Source organism: Podarcis raffonei, chromosome 4 (genome assembly GCF_027172205.1).
Source record: "Podarcis raffonei isolate rPodRaf1 chromosome 4, rPodRaf1.pri, whole genome shotgun sequence".
In the NCBI taxonomy this organism is placed as follows: Eukaryota; Metazoa; Chordata; class Lepidosauria; order Squamata; family Lacertidae; genus Podarcis; species Podarcis raffonei.
The window spans coordinates 43,768,149-43,793,020 of record NC_070605.1 but is presented as its reverse complement, the minus strand read 5'-3'; the positions used below and the strand labels follow the sequence as shown (position 1 = coordinate 43,793,020).

At 42.5% G+C, this 24,872-nt stretch overlaps 1 protein-coding gene across 2 annotated transcripts; it reads right to left on the bottom strand.

The window, feature by feature from the left end:
* Positions 1-349: 349 nt before the first annotated feature.
* On the bottom strand, positions 350-24,753 carry VGLL3 (vestigial like family member 3). 2 transcript variants are annotated; one of them, XM_053386457.1, is made up of 4 exons: positions 24,104-24,753; positions 11,276-11,522; positions 6,821-7,324; positions 350-669 (listed from the first exon to the last, which is right to left on the bottom strand). In XM_053386457.1, exons 1-4 carry the CDS (start codon positions 24,239-24,241, stop codon positions 626-628), a joined length of 933 nt encoding a protein of 310 aa, XP_053242432.1. In that variant the 5' UTR covers positions 24,242-24,753; the 3' UTR covers positions 350-625. The 2 variants fall into 2 exon arrangements, with proteins under 2 accessions (XP_053242432.1, XP_053242433.1); XM_053386458.1 differs by lacking the exon at positions 24,104-24,753 and adding an exon at positions 22,702-23,532.
* Between the last annotated feature and the right edge of the window lie 119 nt (positions 24,754-24,872).

The following is a 24,872-nucleotide window of genomic DNA, read 5'->3' as shown; positions in this document are numbered from 1 at the left end:
CTTCAGGTCACAACAACAAAATCTCATACAACCACATCAGACATTTAAAAACCTATGCATTTCAAAAGATTTGCCAGTGCGTCTCTGAGAGCAAGTTCTTTAAAACAGAACTTAAAATTTTCAAAACTTTAAATTTTAAAAAATACATTGTTCTAAAATAGCCCACCAGTGCTGATGCAAACTTTCTGTATTTCTACAAAAATAGATGCATAAAGAACTACAAAAACTGCATTCCTGAAGGAGGACTCTAGGTCAAAGCTAGGTCTCTCCTGACAGTCAAGGGTATGCATTAGTATATAGACAATGGCACACATCTAAGCAAAACACTGTTAAAAGGAGCATAGAGAAGTTAGATTGGAGAAATGCTTCAGCAGGCTCAGATGACAAATGATATACAAAAGAAAGGTTTTCTATTTTTTTCTTAATGTCCTGGGACTTTAAAATGACCTTCTGGAGGTAAAGGCTCCATCCAAAAAACATATGGCTGGTTTGCTCATCATCTGCTTAGTATAATGTTTATTGCCACTGTAAAGAAACAGTAAAAAACAATAATACTGTAGTATCTCCTTCACAAGATGGGAACTCTTTTAACACTGGTTACTGGTAAAATCCATTTTTTGGTACTTCAGAACCATGATGTCTCCTTACTTTTGTCCTGATGTTGGATGCCTATTTTGAAAGGGAAGAGGAAATAAGTTTAAACTTGCATTGTTTGAGTGGCTTAATTTGATCAATCAGTCATCATCTTACATCCCACCTTTCTCTCACCATGGAACCTAAGGCAACATACACGTCGTTCCCAGGTGGTCACCCATCCAGGCATCGCCCATACCTGCTTAGCTTCAGTTGGGTGGTGGCCTCAGGTACCATCAGATCATACTCTGGGACAAAAGTTAATTACACCTGTGATAGACTGTACAGTAGTTTACTCCCCGTCCCCCGTCCAATTTCAATAAGTAGTACTAGACTCAAAACATATTGATTTAAATCATCTGACATAAACATCCGTTTGATTTCATTAAGAAATGACATTTATGTGCCTGAGATGCATCATAATTTTCAGTTTAAAGTAGTCTGAAAGAAGAAGAACTGCATGTACATCCATCCCACTTTTGCTTCTGGTACACACATTTAGCAGATTTTTGCATTATTTCTGAAACCTGCACTGCCTGCTTGACCAGAGGTGAGAGCTGGCCAACCAACTGACCATTAGGCTAAGTGAAGTGGCCACCTCAGATCCTGAGGGACAAGGACAGAATAGAGATGCACTGGCCACACATCCTCCACAGGACCTGCTTTTCTACATGGAATGAAGAGAGGCTTCAACATGTCTTTCACCTCAAGGAGCAAAATGTATTTGCACAGCCCTAATAAGAGAAGAACCCCATCAGTAATGTGCCTTTCAAACCACTTTTGCCTCCCCGCCCCCATTATTTTTAGTTGTTACAAACATAAAAACATAAAGAATAAAATGTAATATAAAAGGCTGCCCAATGCAATAAAAAATTGAAAGAGCCAATGAAAAACAAGCAACTTCCTAAATGCATTAAAAAAATAAAAATAGCTTCCCCATAAACTTTACCAAAAAGATGAATCCACTAACAATCACTGTAAATTTTAAGCAAAGAGACAACTGAAAGAGCCAAGACAATTATCTATTCCATCTTAATAAATTAAACATAAATATTTCTGTGATATTATTAGGGGGGAAATGGGTACCTTTTTGTAATGTTTCGGAAGTTCCTTGATAATGTCCAACCTTATACTGATCTCAACCTGCTGTAACAATATTTCTTTATGACCTTTATCTTTGGTCTATTTTGCCTTTTAATAAAATAAGTTATTAAAAACATTTACGTGAAATTAAAGATTATGCTGAAGTTCCTGCACTAAAGGGGGTGGGGTGGGAACACTCTTGAAATTACTTACTGTTGAATCATTTCCTTAGCTTTTGTGGAACTGGCCCAGATTACTTTATGTGTAGTTTTGTAATCTTTTAACATCAACAAGGCTATGTAAGGGTATTCATATCTGGTCTGCTGCATCCTCAGTTAATGAATATGTCCTTCTCAGGAGCTAGGAGTAATCTAGCCAGTGATTCTTGAGAGCAAATTCGTAGTCTTAAAAGACACAATTTACTTTCCCCCCTCATTAATGCTCAGTGAGATAGATAGATAGATAGATAGATAGATAGATAGATAGACAGACAGACAGACAGACAGATAGATATAGATAGATGATAGATGATAGATAGATAGATAGATAGATAGATAGATAGATAGATAGATAGATGATAGATAGATGATAGATAGATAGATAGATAGATAGATAGATAGATAGATAGATGATAGATAGATAGATGATAGATAGATGATAGATAGAGATATATGCACAGAATCTTGTCCCTGACAATGTTAGTTTTCATTTTCAATCATTATGGATGTAGGTAAATAGAGATTTTGCTGTATTGATGCAGACTCAAAAGAAAACTTTGCCACTTGTGAATGTTGGGTGTGGGGAGATGAGTCTGGAGCAGCTGCTTCAGTCAGAAATGTGTGTGTGAATTCTCCCTGAGCCCCAGTGTTTATTCAATGGTTACAGATCTTTTGTGTAGACTGTGGAAATCCCTTCCCCCAGGCAGTGTTCCATGAGTGGACATAACATTTCAAAGCTCTCTATGAGTCATCACAATTGCATATAACATCTACATGCAAGCTCTGTTGGGATTAGGGCAATGAACACGGTAAGGAGCACTTAAACACCACAAGCCCCAGTCCAATGGGCAGGGGTGGTAGAACTTTTAGTTCAACGTCTAAAGAGCCACAAGTTCCTCTTCTTCCACCATCTTTCCATCCCTAAAGGATTAATAAAAAGGAACTTGTCACTGTTTTACATATGTGGGAAAAGCCTACCAGCCTACCCTGAGTTCAAATAAATGCAAGCTAATTGATTAATATACGGCATGCTATAATATGGTCATTATCATTTATGTTTGTGTTCAGGTAAACCTGAAGTCAGTACTGCATGCATAATTAAATGTTACGCATGCAGTTATGGACTGGATCCATCATTGACGATGCATCCTCAGTTTTGACCCCTGTACCCAAGCTCTGAAACGGAAAAGCTGGACCAGGCCATTGGCATTCTATTCTTATAACAATAAAATTAGAGCCATCCCTCCCTCAATCCCCATCCCAAAATATTAATTCATTTCCTTCCTACTTTCACTTACCCATGAACAAAATGCAGTCCCTTTCAGGGTTTTTGAGCATTTCCTTTTTAAAAATAAATCTTAAATAAAAAATAAGATTCCTTATTCAGCCTTGGACAGACAATCCAATTGTCTAGACAGCAAGGAATACTGGAATTGCTATCAGATGCACCTTTATGTTGCCTTCTATGACAAGAGTCACAGACAGCTGAAATTTGCTCATAAATACACCTTGCCAAAAGGCAGACCCCATGAAGGGGCTAACAATTGCTCCTAGTCATAGCAGACGATCACTTTACAACCTGGAGCATGAAATTTAATTACTCTTGTGTCATCTGTACAGCTGCAAACATAATTAATGGCCATAAAATTGCCCAGATCTTTTAAGGATTTGGTTGTGCTGTTTTTTCTTAATTTCCCGAGGCAGCAAAAGCAGCGCTGTTTTACTCTCTCCCCGATAAAGGAGAATGTGAGAATGAAGCTTGCTAGGTTGTAGCAGTTAGTACAAGAATGCGAGACAGGGCATTTGCACTGCCCCATTCTCTGAAACTCAAATCCAAAGAACCTTCTAAAAGAAACGGACTATCATCTAATGCTATGTGAATGGTACAACTTTTATATGATGTATACTTGTGAGAGCCATCTACTGTACTATTTCCCATATAAACTCTTATATTAAACCTGCAAACAGTAATGTCAGACTTGTATGGAAAAAACCGGGTGGGTTTCCTATCCTTGATGGCAAAAACTGCAGTCTGAAAATTGGAACAACAGTTTTATTTTTAAGTATAGGAAAATCAATTTAAGATGTAGCATTGCTTGCTAAGGTCTGTAGTCTGCTACTCTATATTAACAGGCAAAGGCAAACAAGAATTACACATTATATATGAGCCTCGATCTTTTGGCCAATCTACCCTTGGCTTAAGCATCACTTGAACTACGTCCTAACCCAGTAAGTTTAGCCTGAGGTTCTGCCACTTCTCCACACCAGATCTGGGAGAAGTAGAATAAGCAACTTTTTTCAGATCCATGGCTGGCAGGTCTCACTGTAGTTGAATGAGCTATGCAGTTGTATGGGCCAGTACTATAGAGTTATTTCATGGGACATGTGCCCCTTTTCCCCCAATTCACTTTTCAGGTCAGCAATGACTGCTTTGCCCTTTGATACAGTTGAGTTATACTAGTGTTCTCCGCTAGATGTGTAAAAAGACAGGCACAAGTGCTCAAACACTCTGGGAGATGTACAAGGTTCTTTGGATGCCACCCTCTGGACCTCCCATGGAGGGGGCACATGGAGATGATGATCACAGGATCTGAGGTGGTTTGTGTGAGGAGAGGTGAGCCTTGAGCATATTGGGCTCCTGAGATGCATAAAGCTTTGCAAGTCAAAACCAGCTGCAACCTCACCTGTCACATATCATAACTTAGTGATAACTAAGTAAATGAAATGTCTCAACTCAAAGGCAGTATGATGCTGAATACCAGCTGCTGGGAGACAAACAGCAGGACGGGCCTTTACCCCTTCTATCAATAAGGAGTGATTTAGAGATTACTGCCTACGCCAAGTAAGGCCTTTGATTTAACCTGACTGCTTGGGATCTTCAGATTTTTTGTGGTAATGACATCTCCCTTGAAGACAAAGATATCTGAATGAAAGTTGGTACACATTCAAGACACGGCTCCAGCGTGACTCTAAATCCATTTTAGGATGGCTGTGTATCATACTTTATAGAGGATGGCTCTGTTTGAAGGGCTGCCAGAGGTCAGTCCTCATGAAGGAGTCCTCTATTTAATGTGTGAGGAACTTCTGGCCCTCTAAATGTTGCTGAACTACAACTGGGGCTGATGAGTTGTAGTTCAGCAACACCAGGAGGACCAAAGGTTCCCCATTCCTGCTCCATTTGAAGGGCTGTCTGTCTATTCATGTCACATTTAAAGGTAAAGAACCAATAGATTGGTAACTTATTTCTCATCAACAGTTAGCATCCAGACAGGAGACTGAGCAGGCAAAATGATCACCTGGCCACAGTCTTTCCCAGATGTATTATATTTCTATTATTTGTATTTATACATAAAACCAGTATAGGTAAAGGTAAATGTGGTGGTGCTGTGGTCTAAACCACTGAGCCTCTTGGGCTTGCTGATCAGGTCAGCAGTTCAAATCCACACAACGGGGTGAGCGCTGATTACTCTGTTCAAACTTCTGCCAACCTAGCAGTTCAAAAGCATACCAGTGCATGTAGGTAAATAGGTACTGCTGCAGTGGGAAGGTAAACAGCATTTCCATACGCTCTGGTTTCCGTCATGGTGTTCCACTGTGCCAGAAGTGGTTTAGTCATGCTGGCCACATGACCCAGAAAGCTGTCTGTGAACAAATGCCGGCTCCCTTGGCCTGAAGCAAGATGAGCCCCATTGTCACCTTTGACTGGACATAACTGTCCAGGGATCCTTTACCTTTTTTTACCCAAAGCCAGTAAATGCAAATCTGTGTCGTCTTTTTTGGTGATGCATAGCTTCTTTTTTTAGCAATACACAAGTGGCCACTTTAATCTATTTTCAAGGGACCATGAAACATAATGCATGAGAGAGAGAATGAATATTGAATTACCACAAGGTAACGTGATATGTATACTTAATATGCAATTCTTTGTGCTTCAAATGCTAGCTAGACCTGCTGGGATGTCTGCAGCAGAGTAATGAATGAGACCAGATGTCATTCCAATGGTACAAAGTTTCTGGGTCCTGAGTATGGAGCTCACAGGGAAAAACTTTTGTCTTCCAATTCAGAGAGCATCTCAAAGCACTGAAATTAGATTGCATAGGTGCGGCAGAGCCGCATCTATAAAAGTAATTTGAGAAAAAGTGTTTTGTGCTTGGAATAAATTTATTTGGAAGACTGCCCCGTAGAATGACAGCTTTCTTTTATGCTGGGTTGTTTTGGGGAAGTTTTATACATAACATTTGGGTTGGATTTTGAAAAACACTTTATGATTTCTTGGGTCCACATTGTGTGAATTCAGAACATCTCATTCTCGAACAGGATTGAGTAAGAAACCAGATTCATCGCAGGCTTACAGAAAGAAGAATCCTAAGTTTGTCTAATTTGAAAAAAGGAACAAGGAAGGGTATGTAGAACTGGAAAACAAGAAAGCCAGTATCTGGTTCCTACTGACTTTATATAATAACAGGATGTTTGTGGTTAAATTTTTGCTACAAACAATAGAGCTCTGAACCTTGGGATTGTTTGCCTGTATTAAGTGTGTTATATATTTTGTCTGCTTTATGATTTCAGTGGAAGTAAAGAACTAATTCTTCAAGATCATCATTGCAAATCTTAGCATTCTTGCAACTTCAACCCTTTCTAACTACATCAGGGATTCATATCTAACAGATCAGGTGAAAGAATCAGGGTGGGGAGCTTGTGACCCCCTCAGTTGGTCTTGGACTATAACTCACCATGGTGGCTGATGGGAGATGGGGGCCCAGCAACATCTGCAGTGCCACAGTCCCCGCCCCCCCCCCGAATTAGTGGAGGTCTTGAGAATTTGCTTGGTTACGACATATGTTTCCTAAAATATGAACCACGTAAAAGAGAAAGCTGCAGCTTACCTGCGTCAAACCCAAAAGTTGGCACAATGTCAACTGTTCCATGGAAGGCTCCTGCCCATGCTGAGGTAGCACTGGTGACAGCAGTAGGATCTGTCTTTGTTGCATCACACTGTGGTGGAGGAATCTTGCCTGCGCATACTGAAGGCATCAGCAAAGATCTGTACCGTGGGTCAAGGTGCGAAGTCGGGTGGTGATGATGATGCATGTGTGCATGAGGATGGTGGCGGTGCATGTATACATCATGCATGTGTCCATATGAAGGGCTCACCTGAGATGCTAATGGATAATGCCAAGATTCTGGCATACTCGGCGGAGGAGGTGGAGCAGTCTGATGCAGAGTATGTCCTGGCCAGCTGCTGGGATCTGCTGCTGAGAAGGTGCCTGGTGCAGTAACAGGAAAGTCATGATGAACTCCACTTAAGCATGGTGGAGGTGGAGTTTGATAAGAGCTGGTCCAAAACGAAGCTGGGAAACCACTCCTCTGGCTTGCGATTGTTGCATTCTCTTTTAAAAGAAACATCAAAATGATGATAAATTCTTCCATGGATCTTGAATAATAAACAGCTTTGCTAACATGAATAAAGAAACAAACGTAAGTTCCATAGACAACTATTTAAAAATGTTAATGAAAGCACAAGCAGCTGGACCCTGCCAGAAACCCTTCTTCGTGTGCCTTCTCAATCTAAAGCTTAGAGGACAACTATGAGAAAGAAAGCCTTTTTGGTGGTGGCCCCCTGACTATGGAATGCTCTCCCTAGGGAAGCTCACATGGTTAAAACTTTTATGTTCTTCCAGGCCTTTTTAAGATATATGTTTAATTCACAGTGGCAGTCGTCATATATGCATTTAAGGGCTATTTAAGTTCTTTCCCATACAGCAGTTTGTTGTTTTGGTTTCATTGTGCTGCTTTTCTTTTGGGGTTTCTGTGTTGTTCGTCTCTTAAGTTTATTGTGGATTTATTGTGTATGGTTTTTTTCTATTTTATTAAAATTCTTTTTAGACCCTAGGGATCACCAAAAAGGGCGTAAGGAACTGGCCACTTTAGTGTCTAATCAGCAAATTTTTAAATGTGTTTGGAAATATAACAACACAGCTGATTTTAGAACTAAGCAGATTGCAATTCAAGCACAGCTCAAGTCCAATGCCATTATATTATGAAATCACATACTTTAAATCCCATCTTTCTAAGGAGTGGTAAATGATCCTACTATGTAATGATAGTGCTGGCAGAGATACTACTAGTATTCTTGCCCAAACCTTGGTTTGAAATAAAGTAGAAAGGAAGATGCTTTGGGGGAAATAAGGGAAGCTAGAGATGTTGCCATGGAAGAAGATGCCTATAGCTGATGGTGAGGAAATAAAGTCACAGAAATATCACAAAAATAAGAACATTTCAGTGGGGTGTTTATCAGACCCACCCATGTCTATCTGTCTGTCTATCTATCTGGCAATTGCAAAGGTTTATTTGTTTTATTAAGCTAAAGAGCTTTCATATCTAATAAATTACAATTTTCAATGGATTTCCTCGTTAACCTTTTATTTTTATTTTTTAAAAAATAAGACTTCAATTTTAACAAAAGTTAATTAACTGTACATCAGAAAATATGCATGTGCCCCACTGAGGCCCTTGCTGTATGTATCCCAGTAGAGAGCTGTGCAGGGACCAACTTAAGCATTCTACTCAGAACCTATCACACCTGAGTTCAACTCCAAGATGCCCTGAAGAAAAACCTTATCTAGCCCAGTGTACTTTCTGATGAGGATGGCTCAGCAGAAGACGAAGGCTTTGGAAGGAGAACCGCAGAAAGGGAAGCAACACAGTCAAATCCATTTCTCCCATCCTTCGGGAACTCTGGAGACCTTAAGTTTGCCTTCGCATATAACTGATGGGAAATGGTTTCAGTGTCCAAGAGACAAAAGTGCACTCCTCTGTTCTGTGCTAAATGTGCATGGGGAATGTTAGGTCTGTAGAGCTTTAAAATAACATTCTTGAATATTTGTGAAATGTCATCATGCTTCCACACCCAATTCATAAACATTTCACCTCTTGCACAACTAAATTCTTGGAGACAACTTCTTAATCTCTTTTGGTTGTTGTTTTTAAACAAAAAACCACAGAAAAAACAATTTTGACGCTTCCTAACTGGTGAGGTGATCTCTTGGCATTTTTACATATATATTTTTTTAATTTCTCAGAAATCATCTCCTCTCTGGTGAGAGTCACCTGAGAATTGCATTAGGATGGCTAGTTAAGATGCTAAAGCAGAGGTGGCAGTAGGTAAATCTGCATCTACCAGTAGATCTCTATGTAACTGCAGTAAATCGTTAAGCAGTAGCAGCAACAAAATGGCACACTCATTGTACTGCCAATATGAAAAATATGGGATAGCTAGGAGCAGAGTTTTGTATGGAAGGATTGTGAGTTCTGTTCAGTTCCTTTACTCAGTAGCAGACAACATGGCCAGGCTGCATGGCTTATCTGACGTCCCTTCTGGACAGCGGCTGCGGAAGATGGCGGAAAAACTGAGGTTTTTACACAGAGGCTGGATGACCATCTGTCAGGAATTCTTTATTGCATGGGATTGGACTAGATGACCCTTGGCGTCCCCTTTCAGCTCAACAATTCTGTGCTGTGTACTGAGATGAGAAGGGGTGAGGCAGCAGAAAGACTGGCAGATTAGCTCCTCTGGCACATTTGCACCCTGCCAACCTCACTCCTGCTCTCCAGCCCAGGATGCAGCAGGGTCTTGGCTGGGTGGGGCGAGGTCAGGTATGCAGTGTAGCCCCATCATGCCATCCGCTGTTGCCCATCCTCATATTATCTGTCACCAAGGTCAGAATTCTTCCATTCTAAGCATAAAGAACTTAAGGGTGGATCATGGGGTTTTAGTAAACAAAAAACAAACAAACCCCTAAATGGATTCAATATGCCTGCAATCTGCCCACACTTGCACTAAAGATAGCCAAATGAGTGCAATTCCTTCTCAAAGCTATTCGGCAATGTAATAGTTCAGCTGTAAATGCAGGACACAATCATTTCAGGCATTAAGTGTTCATATGTTCTTTGATTTAGGTTTTGAGATTTCAATAAAGTACTTAAGTGTCTTGATAATATTGATACTGTTTATACCCATTTTGGTAGTATTCAGTTGCTTGGAGAAAACCAAATACATCCCATTTCATTTTCCAGTTTTCATTAACTTTGTAAAACTAAGCAATCCCATCTGTCTGGAACGGCCAGCTCTTTCCGAAGTCATGATGCTTATCCACCCACCAAACTATATAGCATGATGATAAGACAGCAATTCCTGCATTGTCACACTATAATATCTTGCAGGAAAGTGACATTTTAAAGGTGTGAATATTAAAGAATTTTCCACATGGCAACCTCCCATTCTCTGAGACTAATTCTGTAACGTGAGAGTCACACTCAATGCAACACATAAAATCCACAAGCATAGGATCTCCCTGTAGGTTTTATTATTACCAGTTGGGACACCCATATTTCTGCTCTGAAGATTTGAAAAGTGGAGCTGGACAAAGTGGGGCAGTTAACATGTCTGGTACCTGCATGGTTTCCCCATTGCTCTAGTTACAGTTGGGAGGGGCAATTCAGAAAGGTAAAAAAGCATCGGAGAAGTGGGTTTTGCACTCTCTCCAAGTACTATTTCTCTAGTTATCAAAGCCACTGCACGAGGCTGCTAGTTAAGAAAAAGAACAGAAGAAAATGCTAGTTACAGATTTCCTGCATCACATCTCTTTTCATGGTGAAAGGTAGGAGCTGGTTTCAAGCAGACAGTTCCACTAGTGGGAGCCAATGCAAGACGTCAGAATAGCATTCAGGAGGAGAGTGCAAAGGGGTTCCCCACCCCCACTGGCTCTAGAAGGGTTAGGACAGGCATATCCAAAGTCTGTTAATTTGGCCCCCTGGCCAGTTTTATCTGGCCCCTGTGGCAGTTCATTTATTGGGGTCAAATCCTAAATAAAGCTCAACAAATTCGATTCTTAAAAAAGCTCAATAACTTTGGTTGGCCCTCACACATGTTCACTTCATCAAATCCGGCCCTCTTTGAAAAAAGTTTGGGGACCCCTGGGTTAGGAGAATCGCTATAACAGCATGCAGGAGGAGAGGGGAGATTGTTCCACTAGTGTAAGGAAAAACGCTTACACTAGTCACTAGTGGAACAACCATAATAGTGTGATGTTGAATTCCTCTCCTAATTTTCCCCAGGAATTTCCAAATTTTGCATGTGGCTAATCAGACTGCATGGGTAACACAGGTTTTACAGGTCAGATTTTTGTGTATCTGTGTCCTGCAGTCCAGGTGTTGTATGGCAACCTAATCTTTAAAAAGAATGTATACCTGATGGCGTATATAAAACCCAACGTGTGTGCTCAGAAAACCAAAGGAATAAAGTAAATGAGATGTAACCAAGTTTTGCTTATAAACCTTACCTCTCCGTAGCCCTGACTTGCTTTTTGAAATGGCAGTCTCTGGGCTGAAGCGACTAGCTTGGTTTAAAGCTCTTGAGAAGTGTTCATCCACTACTGACCCAATATCACCCTGAAAGTAAGTGAAAAGGACGCAGCGAGAGTTAAGGTACTCCATATCAGTAGGCTGGTCTTTCTCATCTTCCTCTTGTTTATTAGGAAGGGTCACTTCCAGAGATTCCTGCATCTTGCTGTATACAGCTAGCTTACTCTGGTATAAGGGGGAAAAAAACAGAAAGAAAGAGAGTAAGATAACTTCAAGTACAGACCACAGAAACAAACACGCATTTAACGTATGGCAATGGAGATACATTTTATATTACTACAGTGGTACCTCGGGTTACATACGCTTCAGGTTACAGACTCCGCTAACCCAGAAATAGTGCTTCAGGTTAAGAACTTAGCTTCAGGATGAGAACAGAAATCGTGCTCCGGCGGCGCGCCGGCAGCAAGAGGCCCCATTAGCTAAAGTGGTGCTTCAGGTTAAGAACTGATTCAGGTTAAGGACGGACCTCCAGAACGAATTAAGTACTTAACCCGAGGTACCACTGTATACATTTACTTGTAGCCAGCCCTATCTATTCTGTAACTGCCTGCCACAGAGAATGGCCATCCATATTGCGTCATATAGGGATGAAGATAAGTAGAAATGCAGACAAATGAAATTATCTGACCTAACAAACACCACCAAGATTAATGCACAAATCAAAACATAACCCCTTCCATTATTCAGTGGCCAGTGAGGCGTCCTCCAGATATCCATAGAATCATAAACTGTCAGGTTAGAAGGCACCCTTGGGGTCATCTAGTCCAAACCCCTGCAATGCAGGAATCTCAATATGTTTTTGGGGACAATTCCCATAATGCCTCAGCACTGGCCATTCTGGCCAAGCTAATGGGAGTTGTAGTCTAACTAAAACTTGATGGCTCAGCATTGACTATGCTTGCATTTTACCAACAGAGTTGTGCTGCTTCTTGTTTTAAATGACTCAAGTGGCTCAAGTTCATGCTGTTATGGTGCAGGCCTATGCACACCTATCTGGCAGCTTTGTATTGAACTCAGCAAAAATTCCTCGTGATAACCATGCTTTTAATGGTATTGCACTGTTCCTCAATCAGCCATCTGATGAATTATTACTCTTGTTCAAGTGATGGATTTTCCCAACCCTAACTTATGAGCGAAAAACGTTATAAAATATTCCAGCTTTATAATTCAGTTTCTGGCATTCTTCACTATCCTCCACTTGTCATAGTTTTCCTGGGCTTAGTTATCATTTGTGGAGGAGGAGGATGCTACACATAGATGTGGGTAGCAGAATCGAGCCATTTGTGAGCGGGGAGAGGGAGAATCTAAGCATTGCCAAAGATACAAAACAAATCTGTGCTCTTCCCTCATTCAAGCAAATGCTGCATTTTTTTACATAACACCAACTTATAAAAACATGGCATATAAAAGATGATTAAATGTGATGAGATTGCTGTGAGATAAACAAACCCTTTTAAAGTTCATAAGGGGGGGAAAAAAGAAACATAATTAAAACCAATGTTGGATGATGAAAGCCTCTGCGTATCTCTCCACAATTTTTCTGTCAAATCAAACGAAAATGTCAAAATAAATTAAGTGTGAAGATCAATTTTACATGGAACATATTTTTCAGATGTTCCATGTTACGAATGTTTTCCAAGAAGCCCAGATCCACACCCCTCTGGCAGTGAGCATCCCTTTGTGCCCAGCATGGGGGAGAGAAGGGAACGGGTGTGATTGTTGGCTGCATGGCCAGTGGCTGTTCATCTTAGGGTACAATTGCCAGCCATGCCACCTGCTATGGAGGCCTCAGCATTTGGCTGACTTGCTCATGCAGAGCTAGTTGGCTGGGGGACCAGGATACATACACCAAAGTAGAGGCTCCTCTGCTTTGGTCTCCACCTGATTCTTGTCTTACCTCCTCTCCCAACTCTGGTATCATATGTCAATTATCCAGGGCTATTAGTTCCCCTTTCTCATATGAACTTGTTGTGCATATATTTTGGTTCATGACAGTTTGTGCTTTTGTTTCTTAACTGCTACAACTGGCACTTGAGCATTAGACACAGACCATAGTTTGGGAAGTAAGGGGCTTCCAGGAACTGGCAGACAGATGAATCCCCCTCCTTGGTGGTGGCAGGCAGCAGGAATGGCTCACATGGTATGTTTGTCCTAAGTCACTCCATCCCGCCCCCCAGTAATTTCCACGTTATTTGCAGGAGTTGTTGTTATTAGCATCAGATTGTCCCTGCTTGCATTACACCATCCTCAGGCACGCTGCAATCAAAAAGGTTGCAGGTTTTTAACTCAGCTCTCTGTGGGCTTATTATCCACACTTACCTTTCATCCACTGGTACAGCCTGTGCTTTAAAGCTCAGGGTCCGAGCACTCTTTTCCCCTCTGGAGCTTCCCCCTTGAAAATCTACTCTTTAATGCTCAATCGGAGCAAATGTTAGTCCGTGCAAATACCAAACCAACATTAGCTCTGATTGAGCAGGTTTTCACAGGAAAAGCTCTGGAGCAAAATAGGGGGGGTGGGACACGGAGCTTTAAGGTGCCGACCTGTGCCTGGAAAGAGTGGGGCAAAAGGTATGTATGGATAAGCCCTTAGTGTTTCCCATTCTTCCCCTTCATCCTCTGTGCAGCACAATGTTTGCCACCATTCTTAGGCTCTCAAAGAAGTAGTCTGTTAAATAGCATTTTAGCCTGACCCAGGCTTTTCCAACCTAGTGCTGCCCAGATGTTTTGGGCTGCAAACTGCCATAGGACCTAGTCAGCACATCATGCTGCCTGCAACTGATGGGACTTGTAGTATATTGGCGCATGAGCAGCTGGGAAGATGCATATGAGGATGTGAGAGAGTATGCAAAAGAGGAAGAGTCCAGCGTTTTATAACTTTCACTTGTTTCATTTCCTTCAGCTCAGCAGCATCAAGTTAGTATTTTCAGTTTCTTAGAAATAACACATTGTTACTCACATCACAAAAGAACAGGGTGAGCAACCACAGCCCTGGGGGCAAAATGTAGCTCTTCCTCCAGGCCCCTTGGTACTCACACCCCACCCCACCCCCCAGTTTACACACCCTCTTACATGGCAAACTGTGTCATATATTAGCAAAAAACAACAGGAAGAAAATTGCATTGCAGTGTTCACTGTCATACGTTATCATCTCTATTTTTCATCATGGGCCAGTTTGGGCATCATCACACTCCCTGCAAATGTAGCAGTTTGACTCTGCCCTTTGCAGATTTCATTTTATTGTTATTGATTTTAGCTTATTGAGATCATTTTCAAATGGCGAACCAGGAAAATTTACATGTGAAGGGTAGGCCAAGGGGACAATGTGGAAACTTGTTCCTGGGATCCAGATGCTACTGCCTGGAAGTCTGCTAGCGTTTGTATATAGTAGGTGGAATTCAGGAAATTAAAACTCATATCCAGAGCTGCTGCTCTGTGCAGGAATGCTCTTCGTTTCATGGTCAAGGCTCTCTCACCGCATTTGCATTTCAATCTTTCCTGTTTCTCATCCCAAGAGTTATTGCTGAAAGTTATTTTGGTTAATTTTAGAAAATGAAGCTGAATCTTTGATATTCCTATTTTATCCTGAGATGCTAACACTTTACCAGCCTAGTGGCAAACTTTCTCTACATACCTAGAATGTTTGTTTCAACAACAGGGTAATACTTGATATACATTTTCAAGCAACGGAAACCAAATGAATTCCCCCCCCCCCTTAAAGTTTTCACAGTAGGACAATTCCTAAGACATCTCTTTGAGCCTCAACATTGTTCATGTTATGAAGTTAGATTTTCATTGGCAGTCTTCAAGAGATGGGGGGATCCTAGCCATAAAATTAAACTTTACTAACACTTTTAAAGCAAATTATTCCTTATGGTTCTCTTCCAAAGCACCTTGATGTGAGTACATACTAAGGCTTCTCCATTCATTTCAATGAATAAATTGACTAAAATGAATGGAGAAGCCTTTGCACACATGAGAGTTCTGAGAGTGCATTTCAGAGGATGGCTGCTATTGCAACCCGTGCCATTTGACCAGTATTAACAGATGACCCTTTGTCAGCAAAGTGGCAACAATACTGCGGAGTCAACATTGCTGTAAGCATAACCATGCATCATCTGTGGCATGAACCATAATAGCAGCAGGGCACGCCATGTTGCATAGCAGAAATAAGCAAAGCCATCTTGCAAAGATGCCACAGAGCAACACCAGGAATTATTCCCCCATAGGTCTCTCTGCCATCACTAAACACACCCTCACTGGTACAATGCCTTACAAAAACAGACCAAAGATCTATCTAGCCTGCCAGGCAATAATCAACGCCTGTTCTGGTTCCTCACTGACTCCAAACCTCGAGGTATATAGGCATCATGACTGGTAGCAAGTGACAGCCCAATTCTCCATGAATTTGTCTAATTCCCTTTCAAAACCATCAAAGTTGGTGACCATCACAATGCTTGTGGTAACAGATTCCATAATTTAACTGTGTGTATTTGACTACTCAGCTTCATTGGAAGACCCCATGTTTTGATATTGTGGAGGGCCCATTTTCTCTACACCATATATACCTCTTAACATGGTCTCTATTACTCATCTTTTTTCTAAACTATAAAGGACCAAGCTATGTTATTTCCTCTTGCAGAAGAGTAGCTCATAGAATTGCACAGTTGGAAAGGATCCCGGGGGTCATCTAGTCCAACCGCCTTCAATGCAGCTATTTCCTGGCACCTGCTACATTATTCTTTTAAACTGGAGACTGAAACTGGCACCTTCTACATGCAAAACATGCCCAGTGTAGAGCCAGTGTGGTGTAGTGGTTAAGAGCGGTAGTCTCGTAATCTGGGGAACCGGGTTCGCGTCTCCGCTCCTCCACATGCAGCTGCTGGGTGACCTTGGGCCAGTCACACTTCTTTGAAGTCTTTCAGCCCCACTCACCTCACAGAGTGTTTGTTGTGGGGGAGGAAGGGAAAGGAGAATGTTAGCCGCTTTGAGACTCCTTAAAGGGAGTGAAAGGCGGGATATCAAATCCAAACTCTTCTTCTTCTTCTTCTTCTTCTTCTTCTTCGTGCACTGAGATACAGTCTATCCCCATATTATAAAGATATCCTGGAGCTTTTGCAAACAGATCCCCATAAGCTTTAAGGCCTTTCCAGCGATGAAAAATAGGACAAGATCAATTTGCAGCCCCAATAAAATGAACTGAATAATAAAAGGACAAGAACGTGTGTGTGTGTGTGTGTGTGTGTGTGTGTGTGTGTGTGTGTGTAAACAGAAAGACATTTACAAATAGTGATGTACAAATTGCATGTTGAATGCAATCACCCTGAAAATTCCTAAGTCAATGCATTCACATAACTTACAGAACTGAGAATTTTAAACTACAACCTTTTTATAAACTGTGTGACATATTTCAGTGCTTTTCCCCTTTATTTTTTAATGGCATCGTATTTGGAAACAAAAAATACAGGTTTTAGCCTATTGTGGTTCTCAGCTCTTGGAAGGCTCTTAAACCTAGCAGAAGTTTCCATGAACTGAGGGGGGAGCAGTATTTGATGATTTGCCTTCCCTTTTGCAGCCCACTGTGCCCACCAGAAATCTGCTCCAGAATGTTGGAAGGCCCTCTGGAGCACTGCAGGAGGCGACCGGGGTGGGGGCAGTTATAAAAGAAAGGTGTGATTTGCAAAAACTCTCTTCCTCCCACCTCCCATTTACGGAAGCCTCCACTAAAGGAAAGACCCTTCTAAGAGCAGACATACATACCGTATTTTTCGCTCTATAACACGCACCCGACCATAACACGCACGTAGTTTTAAGAGGACGAAAATTCGTAGGCATGCCACCCGTAGGCATTCCCTCCATAACACGCACAGACATTTCCCCTTACTTTTTAGGAGGACAAAAGTGAGTGTTATGGTGCAAAAAATACGGTAACTGGATATAACCAACTGATGTTTTTGTTTACAGTTTCAGATTAGTCTCTTGGATCAATGCTTATAAAACTTCTTAGTGATGAGGTGAAGTGTCAGAAATTGTTGAAGGCATAACTGGATATCGGCAGCAAAGTTTAAAGCACACTTCCTGTGAGTGTTGATATGAATAAATTCGCATTGGTATGAAAAGGATGGTCAGGCCACAGGCCAAATGTGTCTGGTTCAGTGCTGATGTCCATCTGCTGGCAATTGCAAATGTTTGGCTCCCCTCTATCGTCTTTTCTCCTTCCTTTCTCCACCTACAGCAGCATGCCCCAACCCCCCATCCCCTTCCCACCAATTAAATGCAGCCTGTGTTTTTAAAATATCACCTGGTTAGCAGGCATGACAGGTAAGTAAATACGGGGATATGGAACAAGAGATTCTAACTACAGTACAGCATATGAAATAATCTAGTGCAGTTTAGTCACTGCCTATTTTCCAAAGGCAGCAATGGCCAACCCCGGTAAGTAGCAGGTAAGCAGTTGGGTTGGCCATTGCTGCCTATGGGAAATGAATGCCAGTTTCTTTCCAATCTATCATAAGAACCATCCTAATAAGCATGCAAAAGGAATTACCATCAACCCCACCCAGTATAGCTAATAGTCAAGGGTGATGGGTGTTATAGTCAAACAGCATTAAGAGGGGGGCCACAGGTTGTCCATCTAGGGCATGCTGCAGTCTAAAGGTGTACTCGTCTTCACCATACCAGTGGTTCAGTGGGAAAATATCTAAACATGTGCTGAAGCATCCCAATTGAAATCAGTGGGATCTGAAAGTTCACTTTGGCGTGATCAAGGCTAAAGTAGTGAGTAATCTATTGTACAATTTTAGTTCAGAAAACACCAGCTTGTTGCAATATTCATGATTAAATTATAATTAACAGAAAATGAATTTGGAATTCTTTTCCCATTGTATTTTGTCAACACCAAAAGCAGAACAGGCTAGACAGAGCCAAGGGAAAAGGGAAAAAATGAAACTGTCTAAATCTGTTGTTTATGTTAGGATTTATGTAAGCCATGGTTGGGATTATTAACATTTTATTTTATTTTTTATTTATAATTTTCATTTATATAAATTATAACAATTATTTAACCATAGTTTTAATATTTTAAAGTTTTGATTCCCTTTCCCCTCTTTCTGTGGTTCCTTGCATTTATTTTCATCCTTTCCTGCATACTTCAAATTGCTTTTAATCATCTGTTCTCATATATATATATCTCATAGGTAAAGGTAAAGGGACCCCTGACCATTAGGTCCAGTCGTGGCCAACTCTGGGGTTGTGGCACTCATCTCACTTTATTGGCCGAGGGAGCCGGTGTACAGCTTCCAGGTCATGTGGCCAGCATGACTAAGCCACTTCTGGCAAACCAGAGCAGCGCATGGAGACGCTGTTTACCTTCCCGCCGGAGCGGTACCTATTTATCTACTTGCACTTCGACATGCTTTCGAACTGCTAGGTTGGCAGGAGCAGGGACCGAGCAATGGGAGCTCACCCCATTGCGAGGATTCAAACCACCGACCTTCTGATCAGCAAGTCCTAGGCTCTGTGGTTTAACCCACAGAGCCACCCGCGTCCCATATATATCTCATATATATATTTAAAACTGCAGGTTTTCACAATACTGCCAATGTCTTGATCTGTTTACAGCTTGTTTGTAAATACTCAATAAACCACTTCCATTTCTTTCTAAAACGTTTGTTGTCTTGATTTCTTATTCTTCCAGTAAGTTTTGCTATTTCTGCATGCTCCACTAGTTTCTGTATCCAATCTTCTTTTGTTGGGACCTCTATATCCTTCCACTTTGGGGCAAATAACATTTTTGCTGCTATAGTCGCATACATAAATAAATTTCTATATTGTTTGGGTAGTTCTAATCCTATAATTCCCAAGAGAAAAGCTTCTGGCTTTTTTTTACTAATGTTATCTTAAACATCTTTTTCAATTCATTATATATCATCATTTCCCAGTAAGCTTTAACAAGACCACCACATGTGAAAAAGGTGCCTTCTTTTTCTTTACATTTCCAACACTTATTTGACTTTGATTTATACATTTTTGCCAATCTACTAGGTGTTAGGTACCATTTATATAGCATTTTCATATGATTTTGACTTAAACCATAACATGCTGTAAATTTTACATCTGTATTCTATAATCGTTCCCATGCTTCCATTTCTATATTATGCCTAATATCTATTGCCCAGTCTATCACTGAAGATTTCACTTGTTCATCCTTTGTCTCCCAACCCAAGAGCATCTTGTACATTTTAGACATCACTTAAACATTACAATTTAACATGTCTCTCTCTGTGATAGTTGTTCCCCAAACCCCCGCTTCATATCCTTTCTAAATATTTCATTCAAATGATATTGTTACCATTTTCTTACCATTCCTGGTAAATCCTTAAACTCTTTTAATTTAAATTCTCCACCCTCCTCTCTTAGCAAATTTCTATAAGTCGCCCAGCTTTCCGGCATATTTTTCTTTTTCACTGCTATGCCTTCAAAAGGTGAAAGCCAAAGTGGTGTTTTAGTTTCCAATAAAAAAACTGTATTTGTCCCATATTCTATACAAATTTTTCCTAATTATATGGTTTGTAAAACCTTTATGTACTTTCACCTTTTCATACCACAAATAAGCGTGCCAACCAAAAATATTATCGTGACCTTCCAAATCTGGGGTTGTTATTGTATTAGGGTTTGTTTGTTTGTTTTTTGCCTGCTACGGGCTTATAAAGTATTACATAGGCAAACAAATATTCCAGATCCCCTAAAATATGACTGGCAGTGTCTTCTGAATTTTATTGACTCCAAATGTTGCCATTCTAGAACCATCAAGTGTGCAAAGGAAGTGTGATTGTTTTTACAATTTTTAGTCTTAGACCAAAGATTCCCCAGACACATTTCCCTGCATGTCCACTTCCATTAAAATCTATCCACATGCACCTGTGAAACAGATGACCAGCACAGTTGGTGAAGCTCTGAGAGTGCCCGTCACCTGTTTGAGGGAAAGGCTAGATTTGGTCCTCTTCTCCCTAGAAGGAACCAGTGCTTTCAACCTCGCCATGCTGATGCCATCAGGGATGTATATTGGACTGAGTCAGAACATACCAGCATACAGCCATAGGTGCCATACACAGAAGATTTTTACGGTGTGTAGCAAAAGCTGCAAGGAATGTGACCCAGCAAAGAAAACAGTATGTGGAAGCTGCTCCAGGTACATTACCTCTGCTAGATAGCAGTGAGAGTTGGGGTTCTTATCAATGTTACGCAATATCATAGTTATTACCCTCAGGTTTTATTAAATCAGAAATCCATAAATACGTGAAAAGAGCAGAGTCATCACCTCTTTACAAACTTGCCAGCTTGGAAATATAAAAAAAGTGGGGGGAGAACATGCCAAACAGAAGTAAAGTGTTTCCTAAACTAAACTGTGTTCAGGCAATGAAGCATACCTGTGTTCAGGTTGTCAACTATTAAAGTTAATCACTGTTTTCTTATCACTTTTAAGATTCGTATAGGAAAAAAATGAAATAAAAACCCAAGGAGAAAAGATCAAGGCAGGAAAACATAGGGACAGTGGCATATAGAAGAAGCTAGATCTAACAATTTGCCAACAAAGAAATTTACTTGCTTAAATAAATGCTACGCTCTACGGACTCAGTAGTTTCCTAAAAAGAAAGCGACTTCTTAATTTTAAAAATACATAGATGAAAAAAAGATGCTCAAAACCTGGAACTGTAAAAAGAAAATGTAGAGATGAAGAAATTTAAGGTATATAAACCCTAATTTTTCCACTGCCACGCTGGACTTCCAAATATGATAGCAAACTAGAACATCTGTTCGTATTTGATCTCTTAGCAAATAATATTTGAAATTGTGGAATGCTTAAACAGTAAAACTACAAATCAGTAAAATGGTTTCAGTTGCAACTGTAATAACCCAGATTGCAAAATAAACTTCAGTATACTTCAATGATGATGGTGATGGGAAGACATCCCAAATTCTACATGCTCTTACTGTCCATGTATAATGGACCTGAAAAGGTTAGCCAAGCATTGCTCAAACTGCCTTGGCAATGAATAAAGAGGAAATAATAAACTTGAAAAAGGGATTTTGTATTTTAGCCCATATTTGTGTCTCCCAGGCAAGCTGGTATTAAGGGTCACTTCCCATGTACGGAGAAAACAATTTTTGTGGATAATAATGATAAAACCTTATGGAATGCAGCAACAACCAAAAAATGTATTCTCAGATGACTGCATTGGGGCCAAGTCAATATTAGTCCCACTTCACCCACGCACAAGCATAGTCTAAAAATGCTGTCAGCCTGATAAGAATTTCCTGATTTACTTTGTTACATCAGATTCTTAAGTTAAAGGGTAAAAACAGCCCTTGCCGCTTTACTAGAAGAACAAGATGTTTGACTATCTTTAAACAACAACAACCCTCTTCTCCTTTAGATCTGCAAAAGAACTTAGTACTTTAAAACAGCACTGTAACAAAAAACAGAGTATTGGGGCTTGTTTTATCAAGTGAGGTGTCCTGCACACCAATTAGACATCCTGTGCAACTTTGTGAATGTTTACTCAGAAGCAAGTTATACTGTGTTCAGTAGGACATGGTACATGTGTTCAGGATTGCAGCCATAGTAATAATATGCAGAACGTACAACTAGGCCATTGTTGTAGTTAATTACAATGAATTATGCTTGGTATAGAAGTAATACTGTTTACACCCACAAAGCAATGCCCTCAATTAAAAACCCAAATGAAGCAATTAAAACAGTAAAGGCAGTAAAGGTTGCAGTCCTATACAGACTTAATTCCCATTGAAGTTAATAGGGCTTACTTTTGAGTTGACCTGTGTAGGATTACTGAAAGGCTTGTGGCACCTCAATGTAACAGATTTGTTGCAGCATAAGTTTTTGTGTAGTAGAGCCCACTTTATCAGATACATCTGATGAAGAGGACTTTCTTCAGTTCACAAAAGTGTAAACCCAAATTAAGCTGCTAGTCGTAAAGTACCACAAAACTCTTCTGTTGTACCTTTTGCTTCAACATACAGACCCATTTAACTCACTGCAATTACGAAAATGACTTTCTGGCTATGCTCTTGAATGGGGCAACACCTACAACTGACCAGGATAGCAAGTTTAAGGAGCGCACATTTACTTGGAAGTAAACCCTTACATACCACAATCCCAAATTACATTGTATGGACAGAAAGATCTCCCTCCAAAGCAACTGTGTTCCGAGTATGTCTGTTAGAATCAACGAAACTAACTCGCAAACAAACAGATCTCGCAATCCATCCCATTGTACTTAGAAATAAGTTCCACTGAAAGCAATGGAGCTTGCTTTCGAAAGCATACCTTCAGAAGTCAGAGCACAAATTCAATCTTCCTTAAGTGCACCATCCCAGCATTAATTCAGAATTCGGGGGGCGGGAACCAGATGAGCAAAACGAAGGTGCGATGATCGAGCGCCCCAAACGTGTCTTCGCCCAGCGATCTCGTCAGGCGCCATGCCTAAGTAACGCGGACGAGCTCTCCTCCGCTTTCCCGTGGGCAACTTTGGCCAGGACTCAGCCCTGCGCGATCTTTTCTAGGAGCGGGGCCGAGCGCCGGGGCTGCCCTGGCCCTCAGGTGCCGGAGGATGGGCGCAGGCGGCCGAGGAGAAGCACTTCCTGCTTACCTGGCGAGGCTCTCGCAACCCGAGTGGCTGTCGAGAAAGCGAGCCCCGCAAGGGTCCGGCCACAGAGTCGGGGCAACCCGAGTCACTCGGCTGGAATCCAGAAAAGGACATACACTCCAGATCCTGGGGTCCAAAGCCGTCTCAAGTATATTCACACGCACGCCCAACTTTCCCCGCTCTCGCGCGCGCTTTTAAGACGCACAGACACGCGTCGTCGAGGTCCAGACGTTCACCTCTCTCATTGCCGCCTTTCCCCTCCCAGACCCACTTCCGCACAGTCACGAGCAAAGGAGGTAACTCGCCAGAGGGGGCAATCCTGCGGGCACCACTAAAGGACACCGTCCCATCCAAGAAGTCTGTTTCTGCTATCTGAGTTTCTGGAAAGCGCCAAGAAACTTCCGCGTCAGATCCTAAGGTGACTTGGAGCGCCTCTGCTGCTGCTTTCAGGGAGCGGGAGGTCGTGAAAACCCGCTCCGTCTAGGTCCCAGTCGCCGCCTATCTCTCTCCTGCCCCACACCCCTGACCCCCGGGTGTGCTCTCTGTCCGCCACCCCGCCCAGGTACACACACACACACGTGGTGGCAAACAGCCCCGATGCCTTGTCTGTCACAAGTAGTGACAGGCAGTGTGTGCCGCACCCAAGGGAATGTATGTGCCGGCGACGTGGGAGAGACAAAGCGGGCGTCTGTGCGAGAAAGAGCGGGTGACCGTGAAGAAAGACATAAACATTCCTAAGATACGAGGAGTGACGCACATCGACGTTTATGTCAACACTCGCTTAGAGGCACAAATACTCAAGGCACAGGTCGTCGCACGCGCTTAAGACATCGCGCACGCTGGAGCCTCGTTCACACGTGCATCACCCCCTGACCGCTGCATCCGTCACTCGCACATACCGGAATTAGGGCCATGAGCTGGCGACCTGGGTCAGGTTCATCACAAACACGTGTAAAACCAGCGGGAGAGTCGCTCGGAGAAGCGGCTCGCTTCATCCCAACTGAGCCGTCCCGTCTGATCTTCTCCCACCCCGCTCCTAGAATGGAGCCTGCCCAGCTCCTGCGCCCCCGGCGAGGGTCTCACCTGCTGGCTGTGCGCGAAGGGCGGCGCAGGAAAGGCGCCGGGGGCGGCGGTACCCGCTGCTACGGCGCCGGGCAGCTTGAGCTGGGGCGAGCAGCACGTCGCCTGCGGCTGGTGCCTCACCACGTCGGAGCAGCTCATGGCAGCCGCCGCGGGACCGGCTAATGCCAGCGTCCGGAGAAGTGGGAGCCGAGCCTTCCAGCCGCCGGTGCCGGTCGCCGCGCTGCCTTCTCCCGTCCGGGCTCGGGCGCGGAGCCTCGGGCTGCGGAGGCCAGTGGCGGAGGCGCCGTCATCTTCGGGAGTCTCGGGGAGCCGCCGCGGCGCTTAAATAGAAGCCGGGTTGCCTTGGGCGGAGGAGGCAGCGCAGCCCGGGGAGGCAGAGCAGGGGCAGCACGCCTCCGCCGCCCTGATTATCATAGACACAATGAGGGGCTGTCGCGCTCTGCCAATAGCTGCCCGGGCGCGGGGGAGCTGCGGCTCAACTTGGCAAACTCCGCCCCGTCGCCTTCCGATTGGCTCAAAGTTGGTATCCGGACAGAGCGGGCTGGGAAGGGGATTGGTCGAGAAAGAAGGCGCGGAGGGAAAAAAAGAAGGCGCGGACCCCGCCCCTTTTGCCGCGTGAGTTTCCCACGTCGCCCGGGAAAGCAGCGGCGCCTGGAGAGAACGAGGGAGGCGTTTGGGAAAGCGAGGCAACCGAGGCGCGGGAGAAGGGGAGGCGAGCTTGGCTACTGGGATCGTGCTGACAGAGCGACTTGGTCAGTGTAACTGCAGG